This window comes from Drosophila mojavensis, unplaced genomic scaffold (assembly GCF_018153725.1).
Source record: "Drosophila mojavensis isolate 15081-1352.22 unplaced genomic scaffold, ASM1815372v1 contig_74, whole genome shotgun sequence".
In the NCBI taxonomy this organism is placed as follows: Eukaryota; Metazoa; Arthropoda; class Insecta; order Diptera; family Drosophilidae; genus Drosophila; species Drosophila mojavensis.
The window spans coordinates 257107-271810 of NW_025318899.1; the positions used below are offsets into that span (position 1 = coordinate 257107).

Below are 14704 nucleotides of genomic sequence, written 5' to 3' on the forward strand. Positions count from 1 at the left end.
GATATCGATAGCCTCGCCGCCGCCGATTTGCTTGTATCGATAGATAATGTTTCATTTCACAGCACCAGTTGAGAACTGAACTAGTTTCCTTCTGATGGATAAAATTTTCTATAGTGAAACATATTGGAATATTACTGCTGCTCTTGAATTCAAGTATGTGAATTCCCAATGCCATTCGAACATAAATTTTTACATTTCATAAACTTGCATTGAATTACATCACAAAATTAGTTCTATTTTGATTTTACAATAGTGGTAAATAACAAATAATGGAATTTCTTTGGGCGGGCATGAAATATCGCTCGGTGTTCATAACAGTGCCGCAAATGGTAATGTTGTTGCCCATGTTATGTTAAATAACATTTCTGTTTTGGCATTCGTTCTTTTTCTTCATAAAGAAAAGAAGAAGAGAAAGAGGAAAAAAGACGAAATAATATATAATAATAGAATATTATTTATACTGTGATATATAACCAAGCATTGTTTGTGTCTGCAAACCGGTAATTGAATAACAAATCAGCAGTAATCCAGAAGGACCAGCAGTAAACCAATTGCGATAACAACAGCAGCAGCAGCAACAACAAGAAGAGGAAATTCATCCAGCAGAAGCAGCAACAGCAACCAGCAACTCTTACAATGCCACTCTTTGGTAAATCACAGAAAACGCCAGCTGAATTGGTCAAGTCGCTGAAGGAGGCAATAAACGCATTGGAATCAGGGGACCGAAAAGTGGAGAAGGCACAAGAGGATGTTAGCAAAAATCTGGTATCGATCAAGAACATGCTGTACGGCAGCAGCGATGCGGAACCGCCAGCGGACTATGTAGTTGCGCAGCTATCGCAGGAACTGTATAATAGTAACTTACTCTTACTGCTAATACAGAACTTGCATCGCATCGATTTCGAGGGTAAGAAACATGTGGCGCTCATTTTCAATAATGTGCTGCGCCGTCAGATAGGTACCCGCTCGCCCACAGTGGAATACATATGCACGAAGCCAGAAATTCTATTTACATTGATGGCCGGCTATGAGGATGCACATCCGGAGATAGCCCTCAATTCGGGCACAATGCTGCGCGAATGCGCCCGCTATGAGGCGCTAGCAAAGATCATGCTGCATTCGGATGAGTTTTTCAAGTTCTTTCGGTATGTGGAAGTGTCAACGTTTGACATCGCCTCCGATGCCTTCTCCACGTTCAAAGAGCTGCTGACACGCCACAAGCTCTTGTGTGCCGAATTCCTAGACGCCAACTACGATAAGTTCTTCGCTCAGCATTATCAGCGATTGCTGAACTCTGAGAATTATGTGACACGACGCCAGAGTCTGAAGCTGCTCGGTGAACTGCTTCTCGATAGACATAACTTCACCGTGATGACGCGATATATATCAGAACCAGAGAACCTGAAGCTAATGATGAACATGCTGAAGGAGAGATCGCGCAACATACAATTCGAGGCGTTTCATGTCTTCAAAGTGTTTGTCGCGAATCCAAATAAACCGAAGCCGATTTTGGATATCCTGCTGCGCAATCAAACGAAACTGGTCGACTTCTTAACCAGCTTCCATACGGATCGATCCGAGGATGAGCAGTTTAACGACGAGAAGGCTTATCTGATTAAGCAGATAAGGGAGCTGAAACCGCTGCCCGAGGCTTAGTGGGCAGCTATAACGAGAAGTCGAAAGAGAACGAGAACAAGAACATTTTGGCCTTGGCTGTATGGCAGGATGACGATAGCGAAGACGAAAGCAGGAGGACAACAACAGACAACGGACGTAAACATAAATACACCATGTGTGTGCAGGGCGTGGGTTATCCATAACCAAATGCAAATGCATAAGCAATTGCAATACACACACAAGAGACGAAGACAACGACGATGACGATGACCGATGACCGATGACGACAGCACTTGTGAGTAACTAAACAATAATTTAGACAAAGCAAACAAAATGATAACGATAAATAACGATAAAGCAGAATACATAAGTAGTAACAGCAAGTACACACAATATATTGTATGTAATAGCGTAAAGGAGTAAATGCAGCCGCATCATATCGCGAATTTAACTAAAAAGGAAAAACAAAAAATGGAAACACTCACACATACATACACACACACACACCAAAATACACTAACTTAATTTTTTTCCATCACTGAGAATATAATATATTCGCTCCAGCTTCCGTCTAGCTCGCTTTTAAAAATTGTTCAGCGTTCGGTTTGTTGTTGTTCCAGTTCCAGTTCGAGATCCTCGTGCGCTTGTAGCCGTATATAGACCCTATGTATGTACACCTCTACCTATTTACTGTTACTACTACTTTTCGTAAAAACAGTTTATTATTTTTACTTCCTTCTTTTTTGTGAAACTCTTGCTATTTAAATAGTTGTATTGAAATTGAAGCGTTTTTGAAACGTTATAACCAGGACAATGAAGATAATATATGAGTTTTGACTTACAATTTAGACATTAAACATTTCAAATGTGCGCCGAAATTAACTATTACGGTAACTTATTATTTTTAAATATGTATGAAAGAAAACAAAATCAATTGTAATTTCACGTAAAAACTTCATTCAGAATACTGCATAATAATTATAGTTATAATTAACAAACAGCATTCAAAAAACACTCCACTCCAATGCACACACCGACACACACACTTAACATCCATACGTACATAGTAAAAAGGGAAGTAAAACAACAACATTACGAACAGCGTAATAAATATATGATTATTATAATTTATATTATTCCCAAAATTAAAGATAACAGCCAAAAAATGTCTTGTGTCATTCTGATTGGAAAATGGGTAAATTAAGAGGGGGGACAGACGGTCAAAGCTACTGTGTCATGTGCTAGTTAGGCCGGGCTACACTGCTAGATACTGTTACTTATCTATGTATGCTAATAGTTTGTGAAAGTTATAAATATTAAAAGGCCATCTCAAATTTAGGATTGTCTATGAAAACTATCGATTTAATATGGAATTATTGAATATTTTCATCGCAAGCTAAGTTTTGTTCAGCCCTGGTGTAGATCAGCTGTCTTCAAATTTCAGCGCCTATATCAATATTTAGCTAATTGTGTTTTATACCATGCATAAGAGATTTCGCAAATTAACAAGTCGAGCAAACGCGGAAGCCTACAGCAGCAACAGTTCCAGCGAGTCAAATGTGAATAGTAATACATCATTTGTGGCTAAGAAATATGCAAGACAGAAGCGAAAACAACCCGTCGCGATATGCATTTCCGAGACAAGCACCGATGAACTCCACAAAGATGACTTAGGAGAGGAAAATCGCAAGTGGCTGCCAAATCTTAAAAAATTCAGTAGCGATCCTAATCCTCTTAAACTGGTTCAACACAATAGTTACCAGCCGTTATCAGTGTCCATCACAGCCAAATCTCCATCCCAAACTAAGCCACCAAATACGTCTGATGCTTCCAACTGTTCCACTCCATCATCATCAATATCACCAGCAGCATGTCGTGCTGCCTACAATAGTTTTCGGCAAACATTAACAGCAATAAACCACAAGCAAAAATCTATAAATAAATCGATCTTGGATTGTACTCCAGTAGCCGAGGAGGCAAATGAAAATCTGCAAAGAAAAAGAACCTTTGTGTCTTATAAATATTCTCACCAGAAGAGAGAAAATCCCATCGAGTTACACATTTCCGACACAAGCAGTGATGAGTTCCATAAAGATAAATTGGAGGAGGAGAATCGCAAGAGGCTATCAAATCTAAAGAGATACAATAGTGATTCCAAGCCTCTAAGATTAATACAACACAATAGGTATCGGTCGTTATCGGTATCCATCACATCTAAATCTCAGTCTCAAACTAAGCCAACGCATGATGTATCCAATTGCTCCACTGAAGCAGCCGTAGTCTTCTCGTATAGCTTTGGCGAAACAGTAACACCATCAAATCCTAATCAAGAAACTATGAATAAATCACTCTTGGATTGCACGCCAATCATTTCCTTAGAGGCAAATTTGGGAAGGATGGTAGAGAAGGAGCAAACTTCACCAAAACTTGTCCAAAAGAAACAGCGTTGCATTAAAGGTGGATATCTATATGAATACAAAAGGGTGCTGCTGAAGGAGTGCATGGACCGTCGCAGTTTGGCTCAAAATCAGCGTCTGGGCATAAGCTCAGGACAACGCGTGCAAGTGCTGCACCTATTCGAATCCTTTGGTGTGAAAATGGCACAAGTTAAGCCAGAATATGGTGAACAGGATAAAGGAAAATTTAACGTTATAATCTCACCTATCATGGCAGCTAATATTAGTGTTGGCGCTACTCTTGAGCTTTACTTTGACTTGAAACCGGAGACAGCATTGAAACTCCCTAATAACGAGCTGGTTTACGTACATCCAAATAAATTAGTTTTATTATAAGTATACACAATTAAGACTATTGTAGAATATTTTAAAAATATATTACGACCCATTTACGTGCTCCTAACGTCGCTTTTTCTTCTCTAGCTTCCGTATTTTATGTAGACGGCGGGCCGCATTACCGCTGCCTTGCGCTGGCTCATCGATAAGGCGTGCCTCTTCCTCAACTGTGTCCTGCGAATCGTTGCCACTCATTAGCACCGCAGCGGATATGCAAACGAATTGAAATATGGCTCCCACAAAGAGCCCATAGCGTACTAGCACGGCAATAAAGTCCTCTTCTCCATATTTGTCCAGAGTAGCTGTAGTTACTCCAATATTGTCAGCAGTCATTTTTTGTTTGCAAAATATAGTTTGTGTATGCGGTGTACAGGGTGATTAGTGCATAAACAGCTGTGAGGCTACTGCCATAAATATAAGAAGAAGCGCACATTTCCCAAAAGCCGCTCAATTTAATAAGCTTAACAAATCTTGGTTGTCTATATTTCCCTTTATTTTATATAGCGGCCTCTATTAATACTTCAATAATATCAAAATGTTTTATATATGGAAACTATTTGCAACATCTGTTGATTTTGTTTATAGTTTTGTGTATGTGGTCCACAGGGTGATGAATACAAAGAACAGCTGACTTGACTGTCATAAATAGAAAAAGAAGCAAGAATTTTTCTGCGTTTGCGGTTGATGACTTCAATCGATTTTTGCATAATTCGTTTTTATTATTTAAGTATTTAGTAGATATCATAATTATGTTGAGTTTTCGCTTACTAACCGCACTTAGCGCCACCCGTTCGTATTCCCTTAACAGTCAAAATCTTCGATTTGTTGAATTTACGATTGCCCGCCGCAATTTTTCTAATGCCTTGAAGGAGGTGAAAAGTGGAAGTTCAACTAAAAAGTCACCGAATGGCACGTTTAAATTGACGTTGTTGGGTGCATGCATTGGCGCTGTCGCTGGATCTACATATACGCTGTACACACGAATATGTGACAAGAATTCGCACAAAGAGCATGAACGAACGCCGCCGAAAGTCATAGAATATTTCCCAGCGGACGTGCGCATCACAAAGCGTTTCATAAATCCAAACGACACCTCCGGCCTAGACATAGTGCTATTTCAATATCAGACATGTCCATTCTGTTGTAAAGTACGTGCGTATCTGGATTACATGGGTATCTCCTATTCTGTTGTGGAAGTCGATGCGGTGCTTCGACAGGATATCCGATGGTCAGATGTTAAGAAGGTGCCAATGGTACTGATTCGCCAGCAGGATGGCAAATACGTCCAGATGACGGACTCCAGCGCCATTATTTCCCTTGTCGCTTCCAGCCTCCACGACAAGCGCATGGACGTGGGGGAGCTTGCGCAGTTCTATCCACAGATTTCTTACTTCGATGATGATGGCAAAAAGCGTCAAGACATATTGAACAAATACTTTCTAATGTACCAGGATCGCACACCCAAAAATATGACCAGAGAAATCGAAGAGTGAGTATTTATTCGCGTCTCCCAATTACTCAATTATAAATAGGGATCTTTCTGCAGAAACGAACGCAAGTGGCGTACCTGGGCAGATAATCATCTAGTACATCTTATATCACCCAATTGTTACCAGACCTTTGACGAGGCACTGGAGACTTTTGAGTGGTTTGCATTGGCCGGCGAATGGGATATCCATTTTCCTAAATGGGAGCGTGATTTGATGGTTTATTGCGGAGCGACAGCAATGTGGGTAATAGCTAAGATATTGAAGCGACGACACCAGCTCACCGATGATGTCCGCTCCCATATGTATGATGCTCTAAACAAGTGGACGGCGGATCTTAAAAAGCAAAATACTAAGTTTATGGGCGGCAAAAAACCGGGTCTTGCGGATCTTTCAGTGTTTGGCGTACTCAGTAGCATGGAAGGTTGCCAAACATTCAAGGACTGCTTACAAAATACAAACATTGGTAACAAAGCTCTTTAAACAATATAAAAAATTCGTATGCAATTTATTTTATTCCAGGTAAATGGTTTTACGATGTCAAGGAGCTCGTGCAGCAGAATCGTGGTAAATTGCATAGGGAGCGTATAGTTGGTGTGCCAGCATTAGCACAGTAAAAGTTATTATGTGAAACATTTACGCCCAAAGATAAAAAATTGTTGAAATAAAAACCACATTTTATTATCAATTCAAATAGAAGAAATATCGATATACATAACTAGAAATGGCATTCACGCCGCGTTGGTTTTTTAAAATCGATAAGTCGATTTGCCTGCACATCTCTAAGTGAGTGAAACGCCGCTAGACAGAAACTTGCAAATCATTTCGGGTTGCTTTTCGTCTTGGAAATTTAATAAAAGCTAAAAAAAAAAAAAATATGAATAGTTTTGGCATAGAACAATTCCCGGATTATAAAGTGCCCGGAGTGCAGCATGTAGATTTTTCTCCCTACGAGTCCAATGGCGGGTGAGTGCTCAAAAGACGTAATTGGTGGAGACACCAGCAGCATTAAATATATTTTTAATTGTCAGCTCTATTGTTGCCATAGCCGGAGATGACTTCGTGGTTATTGCCGCAGATACACGTCTGAGCAGTGGGTATAGCATCCACTCTCGTGACCAGAGCAAACTTTTCGAAATGTCACCAAAAACTGTTTTGGGCTCCACTGGCTGCTGGTGCGATACCCTTTCTCTGACGGGTTTGGTTAAAGTTCGTATGCAAATGTATGAGCACACTCACTTGAAGACAATGACGACTGATGCAGTGGCACAAATGCTTTCCATTGTCATGTATAACCGTCGCTTCTTCCCTTACTATGTGTCTAATATCTTAGCTGGTTTGGACAAAGATGGAAAGGGCGCTGTCTATTCATATGATCCCATTGGTCACTGTGAACGTGCGACTTATCGTGCTGGCGGCTCTGCTGGAGCCTTGCTGCAGCCAGTGCTAGATAACCAGATCGGTTATAAGAACCAAAACTTGTCCCTTGATCAGCTGCCGCCACTCACTAAGGAACGTGCGGTTGCAGTTGCTTCTGATACATTCATCTCGGCCGCTGAACGTGATATATATACTGGTGACTCGGTGCTGATAAATATCATTACTGCGGATGGCATTGAGAAACGAGAGCTTCAATTGCGCAAGGATTAAGAACACTAAGGTCAAGGATAATCAAAAAACTGCATTCACATATTACGTTCGACTTAAATTTGTTGTAACTCTATAAATAAAACTAAAGTCTACAATAGCAGCCTTGTTAAATATGCTTTGCACAAAAGCGAAACATAAACATGAACATAAACTGCGCTTAACCACTAACCATAGGACTTCTATGGTTAGTGGCTTAACAGTGTATACAGTACAGTACAGCTTTTAATTTGCAATGAATTTTGATCGCATTGTATTTTATAAGTCGACTTATAAGTTCTGACTTCAGTCAGAAAAATGTAAACTTTGCAGTTGTGTATTTGTTTTTTTTGTTTTGTTCTTTTTTTTCTAATACATGACAACCCTGACAAGCAGCTGAAAATTCTTATTCAGTTTCCTTTGAGTGTGCGCTCGCTGAAGCCAATGACCAGCAGATTGCATTTACTTATAGCTATATCAATTTGACTGCGATTCTCACACATCCTTGCTACTAAGGCTATGCTAGCATCCATTGTGAAGCCTGGTACATTTCGACACATCATGTGTCGAAACAATATATATCCACGCAGTAATGTAACGCGTTTCTCAGTGCCAGATGATTTGGTTTTTTGGAATGTTCCCTATGAATCGTATTGCCCGACCTGCTATACTGCGCCGCACATTAATGGCCAGACGTGGGCAGATGAACCGCTGCCATTTGGAATCAAATGGAATCAGAATGATGGCCTGGTAAATCGAGTCTCATTCCACGGTGAATACAAGATAAAAAATGGTCTGCCACAAAATCCTATTGGCCGGACAGGATTGTGTGGGCGTGGCTTATTAGGACGCTGGGGTCCTAATCATGCGGCCGATCCAATAGTCACGCGCTGGAAACGTGATGAAAACGGTGAGGTTCTGAGTCATGAGAATAGCGGCAAGTAAGTAAAACTGCAGAATGGACGACGGAAACATTTCTAAGCTGTGCTCACACGTTTTATACAGAAACATACTCCAGATGGTAGCTATACAGCGCTCAGACAATAAAATGTGGGCAATTCCTGGCGGCATGGTTGATCCGGGAGAGAATGTGAGCGTCACACTGAAACGCGAGTTCACCGAAGAGGCCCTCAATTTCGATGATAAAGGCAACATGGTCGAGCAGTTCTTCAAGCAGAGTGGGGAACATGTCTACAGCGGATATGTTGACGACTTTCGCAATACGGACAACTCGTGGATGGAGACAACAGCACTGAATTTCCACGACGACGACGGCAGCAAAGTTGGTCAGCTGCAACTGCAAGCCGGTGACGATGCCACAAATGTGCGCTGGACAGATATTAACGGGGACCTCAAATTACACGCCAACCATGCAGATATTGTAAGAGAGGTCATTATCAAGCGGAATGCGCATTGGTAGGCGACAAATAATATAGTGTATTCATTTGTTTAAATATCAAATTTTTCACTTATTAATTTGCTAATATAGGTTACATTCATTTATATATGTGAACTATTTATAGATTATTTAATTGAAAGCCTTTAAGATGGATATGGTTATCTTTTGTGTATTTATTTCAAACTATTCACTATTTATACATTTACGCGTTTGCGCTTTAACAATTTGAAAAAAGCTGCATATTTCGCTAGGAAACCAATTTAACATATATAATTTATTTCGTTGAGTGCATTCATCAAATTCCATCTCGTGCTCCTCGTGGTAGCCTAATTAGCTAAAAAATGTAAATAAAACTTCAGTGCCCGTGTAAGTGCTTGACGGCATATGCTGGTGGATAAATTCGCTTTTGTGCGCGTCTAAAGAGATTGAAGGAAGTTGTAGGCCTCTTGACTGGAATTGGCCACGTTATTGAATTGGTCCGGATACTGCTCGCGTATTTCCAAAATTAAAGCACGCGAGCTCATTTTGATTTCTCCTTCGGGTATTTGGTCCTTGTATAATACATCTATGGTGATTTTAAGGATTTGCTCAATGTATTCGACGATAGCGGGTCGTGCGTGCATGTATAGAACACGGAATGCCTTGTGCACCATATCATTCTCATCCATATCCTCGCGTAGTGGCAAATGCGAGAGTAAAACGGGCAAAACTTGCGCCAATGGAACAATATTGTGATTGGTCACGATCATACGAGAAACGGCGCCGCAAATATTATCGAGTGCCGGAGCATTTGTCTCCGAAGCAATCGCTCCAGAAAGAGCTTGTAAAATCACATGGAAGGATCTGAAAAAAAAGATGAGGTATTGAAATCAATAACTAAATACATATCTTTAATTATGTAACTTACTCAAAGGACTTCTCTTCGGCGTGCAAAACAAGCTCGCCTAGGCCGAAGTAACAATTCTGACGAGCTTTTGGCTCCGGATCATTTACGCCATCTACAAAAACGGGGCACAACTCATCGAAATAAGTGGCCACACAGACACCCAGCGATTGAAAGGAGTCAGCCAATGCACCATAAACGAATGTGCGCTGTTCACTCAAATCATTTCTCTTGGCCTTGTTCTGAAAGGCAAACAGTATGTTAAATCAATCTTTACATACACAGATTTCAAAATATCTGACGAACCAGTTTGTTTAAGTAGTACTGATAGACGCGACCAAAGTACATAGAGAATATTTCAGGAGTTAAAGCTTTTCCAAAAGACGGTAAAAGATTACCCGCGTTCTCAATAAGCAGTTCATCAAATTCGCTGTCTTCAGCTTCCTCCTCATCCCCACCACCGGATGGCTCATTGAACTGACAAGCCATTTTATTATTTAGAACATCCTTGATGCAAGCAAATATCATGTCACCGATTTCCTGAGTGGGTACCGCAGCGCTCTTCACCTCAACGAATATATCGCTTAGCATGTCGAGTAAATGAATGACGACGCCCTGATCCTCATCCTCACGGATCATATGTGCAAATTTTGGCATAATTATTAGGCAAGCACGCTTGACACCCTCGGCATCACCCATTTTGTAGAGTGACGAGACAAAGGCGGCGATGGCTTCAATGGCGGACTTGCGGATGTTCTCCTGTTGGTGCTCAATCACCTTGTAGACATTTTCAAAAGATGTCTGCAAATAGGGTGCAAAGGCGCTGCCTGTGTTCATAGCAAATTCTTTAAGCGCTAATATAGCTTCCTCCTTTTCAAACACATAATCGTTTTCTACCTGATATGCTTCCTCATCATCGTCATCTTCATCGTCTGTATTATCCAAATCAATGTCAATATTAGAAGCGGCCACTTCACCATTGAACAAACGATTACCACCATTCTCATCATTTATGGGAAGCATATCTTCCGTCGATATAACCGATTCAATGAGACGATCAATAATTTTTGGGAATACGGTCGACATACTCTCGTTAACAACGATGGACAGAGCACCAATCAAATTGTAAATGGCACGTCTAAAATCTGGATCATTTGGCCCATCATCCAACATCATCAAGCAATAGGCCATTGTATCATTGGCTAGTGGAATAAAATTATCCTTTCCTACGACGCGTGTAATCGAGGCCAAAGTATCAATTGCCTCGTTGCGTAACTCTTTCATCTCTTCGGAACATTCCTTCACCAAATAATTTTTCAGTATTTCCACGATTTTTGGAAAATATGGCATCAAGTGCTCCCTGGCAGCCAAAGCTGTTGCTGAAACAGCAGACAGTCCCAGCACACGAAGATGAATCGAATTGTTGGTATCCAGAGTATCGAATAAACTGCAAGTATATAACTATTTCTAAGACATTCAGAAGTATAATAGAATATTTGGCATTTCTTACCGACTCATCAATAGCGGCAAATGTGGCACAATGTCCTCCTCTAGATTCTGGCAGTAGTTTTCCAACGCATAAAACATACGATCCGTGTGCTTCGGTTCCGGATTGCCGCTCTGTAAAATTGTTGGAACAAAATATATTACCAAATAAGCAAGATTATATAGTCTACTTGTGCTGCCACATAAGTGTTCAGTGAGGATGCTTCAAAATTTGTGCTGTCCTTAACCCCTTGTTTTTTATTCCTCATATACCTCATGCTCCTTTAATTAATAAGCATATACAATTACTTTACTTAAATATATATGATAGCTTTAGAGCACATTTCATATAATGACACTTTTCTTCTTTCTTAAGTTGCGGAAACCACTTTCAATAAATAAAATAAGAGCAACAACAATTCTATACAATATTATCGGTTTCCCAAACAAACAATACCCTTGCAGATATGTATTTACAAGCGAGATTTCTCAAAAAAAAAAAAAAAAAAAAAAAAAAAAAAAACAAATTAACCAGACAGACGGAAGAAGAATGTTATAGTTTATACTTCTATATTGCAGTTATAATAACCTCCGCAAGGGTATATATGATCGCTACCGCAGAAAAAACATTAATACAATAAGAAGTGATGTGTGAAAAAACAGCTACTACAAATTTAGCAGGAAAATGGCACCCTGTATTTGGAGAGAACTGATTTGCGTTTGATTTGCAGTTGATTTATATACATAATGGTATCTTTGCCGGGCACGGCATTCGACTCGTTGCCACTGCTGGTTTGCTCAGCCTTTTTTGATGCAGCACAAACAAAATAAGATAATTACAATGTAAATAGACATGAAATTGTAGCGTGTAAGCAGTTTACCTTTATCTCAATCACCAGCTGCTGCAGAAAATCAAATAATACAGGTAAAATCTGAGGTGCAAATCTCGATATCTCCGGCTGCAGATGCTCCGAGAATTGACCCAAAGCAAAGAAGCTAGCAATGCGCACAATGGGCGAGTTGTCAGCAATGCCACTCTTAACGATGTTCAGCATAACTTCCAAATACTTATTGCAAATGGCCTCCGAGCAGCCTTCAGCGATAACAGCGATGCAAAGATAGGCGGCACGGCGTCGCAGAGGATCAGGACTTTGCAATGCCGGCTCAAGCAATTGCAACAGTGGAGGAATCAATTTTTCCGGCGACAAATTGATGGCCAACAAATCGAGCGTTTGTGTGGCTGCTGTCACCGGACTGTTGCTGCTCTCACCAGTAAACAACTCATCTGTCAAATATAACACTTATTGATATATACGTAAGTATATACATATTCCTTAAAATCTAATGGATTCTTGCTTACCATCATCCAGTTCAGTTTCACAGCACATCATCTCAAAGATGACGGCAATGATGGGTTCAAGTAACTTCTGTTTGACAATTGCCTTCTTCTTTATGCGCACCACGCGTCCAATGAATGTAACCACCTGTACGCGTATCGAGTCATCGATTTGCTTATTGTTTGCCGTCTCGAGGCAGAATTCCATTAAGTGTTTCACATTGTTATTGAGCAGCTTTGGCACATACTCGGCAATACTATCAATGACATCGAATACAATGCAGAACTCCTGCTCATCGCCCTTCTGGGCAAAGGCAAAGACGGTTTTGATGATGAGTGGCAGTATTTTGAGAACTGTCTGCTCAGCGCTTGTATGACCGCTTACAAATGGCATCAGATAACTCATGCCCATGGTTATATTAGCCACAGTGGGCGTGGATAGATTACCTTTCGCCTCAGCGGACATAAGAACAGCGGCAAACATTTGACAAATTGAGTCCATATGAGAGACAAATTGATCAGGTGCTGCATCGGTGAGCGTGGCAAATATTGAAGAGCCCAGCTCACTCTCCTTGGGATCATCCACATTGCAACGGCTATAGATGAAATTAAGCAGTTCGGCTAACCACGAGTCCTTTTTCTCCTCTTCGTGACGTACCAAGGAGCCAATAAATTGGGCTATGGCATTCTTTACAGATTTTTCCTTTTCGGCAATCAATGCTTGAAGCATGCCAGTCTTAATGCTGCAATATGAAACCATTCGAATCACGATAATCCCATAATGCTGTGTATTGTCGTTACCTTTCCTTCTGGTCAGCTGGCACCATTTGCCAGTTACGCAGTTTTTGGAGCCGCTTATTCAGCAGCACAGCTGCAAATTGTCTCACTTGCGGCTCACGCTGTGAGACAATGATCTGACACAGTGCATTCAAGGTTTCCGGATTTTCATAAGCCTTACCCAGCTCACTGGTGGCCTGGCAATAAAATTAAAATAGATTTCAATTACATGAGAATTTACTCAAAAATTAATTAATAGCCACACATATTTCTGTGTGAGTTTATAAATTTAGGAAAAGCGTGTTTTGAATTATGAAGACTCTACTAAAGCTATAATGGAAATAATAATATTCACTATAAAATGCCCTTTCACATTTATAATTCTGCCGCCAAGCTGAAGATTTACTAAATCACAAAGTAATATCAGTTTTGTTCAGTTTTAAGCTACTTGTTCACTTAATATATGAACTGACCATATATATGTTTGATATTTACATATATTAATTAAACGTTTGTTTTTATATGGATTAGCTCTTAAGCTTAAGCATAAGCACAGTACACTAAATCAATATGCCCCATTTTACTTTTCGAATAGGGTATATAAAAGCATATATGTATGTTTGTGTAGGAATGTGCGTGTATCTGTTTAGTATAAAATGTGCACATGGTTTGGGCAATTATTGTGCCAATGATAAAGAAATTGGAATTTAATGTATAATATACAAACGATGTCAATTACGCATATCAAATATTTCAAAAGTTAAATTGAGATATCTCATAAGTGGGAAATGGGCGCGTTTTAAGGCGTCGGTAAGCTTTTTGTTAAGTGAAAGGATTTAAAATCCACATGCCGGTCGCTTACCTGACGTATCCGTTCAGTATCTGTACATAATAATCCAGCAATGATTTCATCTAAAATAATATCCATGGTTAATGCCTTTAATTTTAAATCAATAGGTTTCGCACAGCGATAATCAAAGGAGCACAGCACGTCTTCTATATGCCGCCGAAGTACAAGCACGAAACCACTTTGGCGATATTGCAAAAATTAAAGACCTGGTAGACCAGGGCAGTAAAGCACGCCAACACCACGTTTTAAAACTGGCAGGGATACAATAATTATAGTATAATTTCTTATGTTGGAAGATTTTCACATTTAACGAAATTTTCGAATTTGGATATTACATAAAATTTAACCAGCTTGCTTTCTTTATGAAATCATATTAAACTTTTAACGTAGCATAATTTTGATATGACTTCAGAAATATCGATATGTAAAAAGAATCGCAAAGTGTGCCCAGC

General features: G+C 39.9%; 6 protein-coding genes across 9 annotated transcripts; 4 read left to right on the forward strand and 2 right to left on the reverse strand.

Moving 5' to 3' along the window:
- Window positions 1–338: 338 nt before the first annotated feature.
- Window positions 339–4476, forward strand: LOC6586372 (protein Mo25). Its single transcript, XM_002011951.4, has one exon. The coding sequence runs from the start codon at window positions 637–639 to the stop codon at window positions 1654–1656; it is 1020 nt and encodes a 339-aa protein (XP_002011987.1). The 5' UTR covers window positions 339–636; the 3' UTR covers window positions 1657–4476.
- Window positions 4381–4941, reverse strand: LOC6586373 (protein anon-73B1). The gene has a single exon (XM_002011952.4). The coding sequence runs from the start codon at window positions 4740–4742 to the stop codon at window positions 4473–4475; it is 270 nt and encodes an 89-aa protein (XP_002011988.1). The 5' UTR covers window positions 4743–4941; the 3' UTR covers window positions 4381–4472.
- A 118-nt stretch (window positions 4942–5059) lies between these two features.
- LOC6586374 (prostaglandin E synthase 2) lies at window positions 5060–6791 on the forward strand. The gene is made up of 3 exons (XM_002011953.4): window positions 5060–5898; window positions 5956–6362; window positions 6419–6791. The coding sequence occupies exons 1-3, from the start codon at window positions 5159–5161 to the stop codon at window positions 6511–6513; spliced, it is 1242 nt and encodes a 413-aa protein (XP_002011989.1). The 5' UTR covers window positions 5060–5158; the 3' UTR covers window positions 6514–6791.
- Window positions 6772–7643, forward strand: LOC6586375 (proteasome subunit beta type-1). Its single transcript, XM_002011954.4, has 2 exons — window positions 6772–6862; window positions 6928–7643. The coding sequence occupies exons 1-2, from the start codon at window positions 6774–6776 to the stop codon at window positions 7544–7546; spliced, it is 708 nt and encodes a 235-aa protein (XP_002011990.1). The 5' UTR covers window positions 6772–6773; the 3' UTR covers window positions 7547–7643.
- A 103-nt stretch (window positions 7644–7746) lies between these two features.
- On the forward strand, window positions 7747–9082 carry LOC6586376 (ADP-ribose pyrophosphatase, mitochondrial). The gene is made up of 2 exons (XM_002011955.4): window positions 7747–8463; window positions 8528–9082. Exons 1-2 carry the CDS (start codon window positions 8042–8044, stop codon window positions 8940–8942), a joined length of 837 nt encoding a protein of 278 aa, XP_002011991.1. The 5' UTR covers window positions 7747–8041; the 3' UTR covers window positions 8943–9082.
- Window positions 9080–14600, reverse strand: LOC6586377 (importin-4). 4 transcript variants are annotated; one of them, XM_044009902.1, is made up of 9 exons: window positions 14265–14600; window positions 13427–13599; window positions 12650–13368; window positions 12171–12574; window positions 11982–12092; window positions 11315–11424; window positions 10111–11251; window positions 9829–10046; window positions 9080–9764 (listed from the first exon to the last, which is right to left on the reverse strand). In XM_044009902.1, exons 1-9 carry the CDS (start codon window positions 14328–14330, stop codon window positions 9338–9340), a joined length of 3369 nt encoding a protein of 1122 aa, XP_043865837.1. In that variant the 5' UTR covers window positions 14331–14600; the 3' UTR covers window positions 9080–9337. The 4 variants fall into 4 exon arrangements, with proteins under 4 accessions (XP_043865837.1, XP_043865836.1, XP_002011992.1 ...); XM_044009901.1 differs by having other exon boundaries at window positions 12171–12589; XM_002011956.4 differs by lacking the exon at window positions 11982–12092.
- Window positions 14601–14704: the final 104 nt, after the last annotated feature.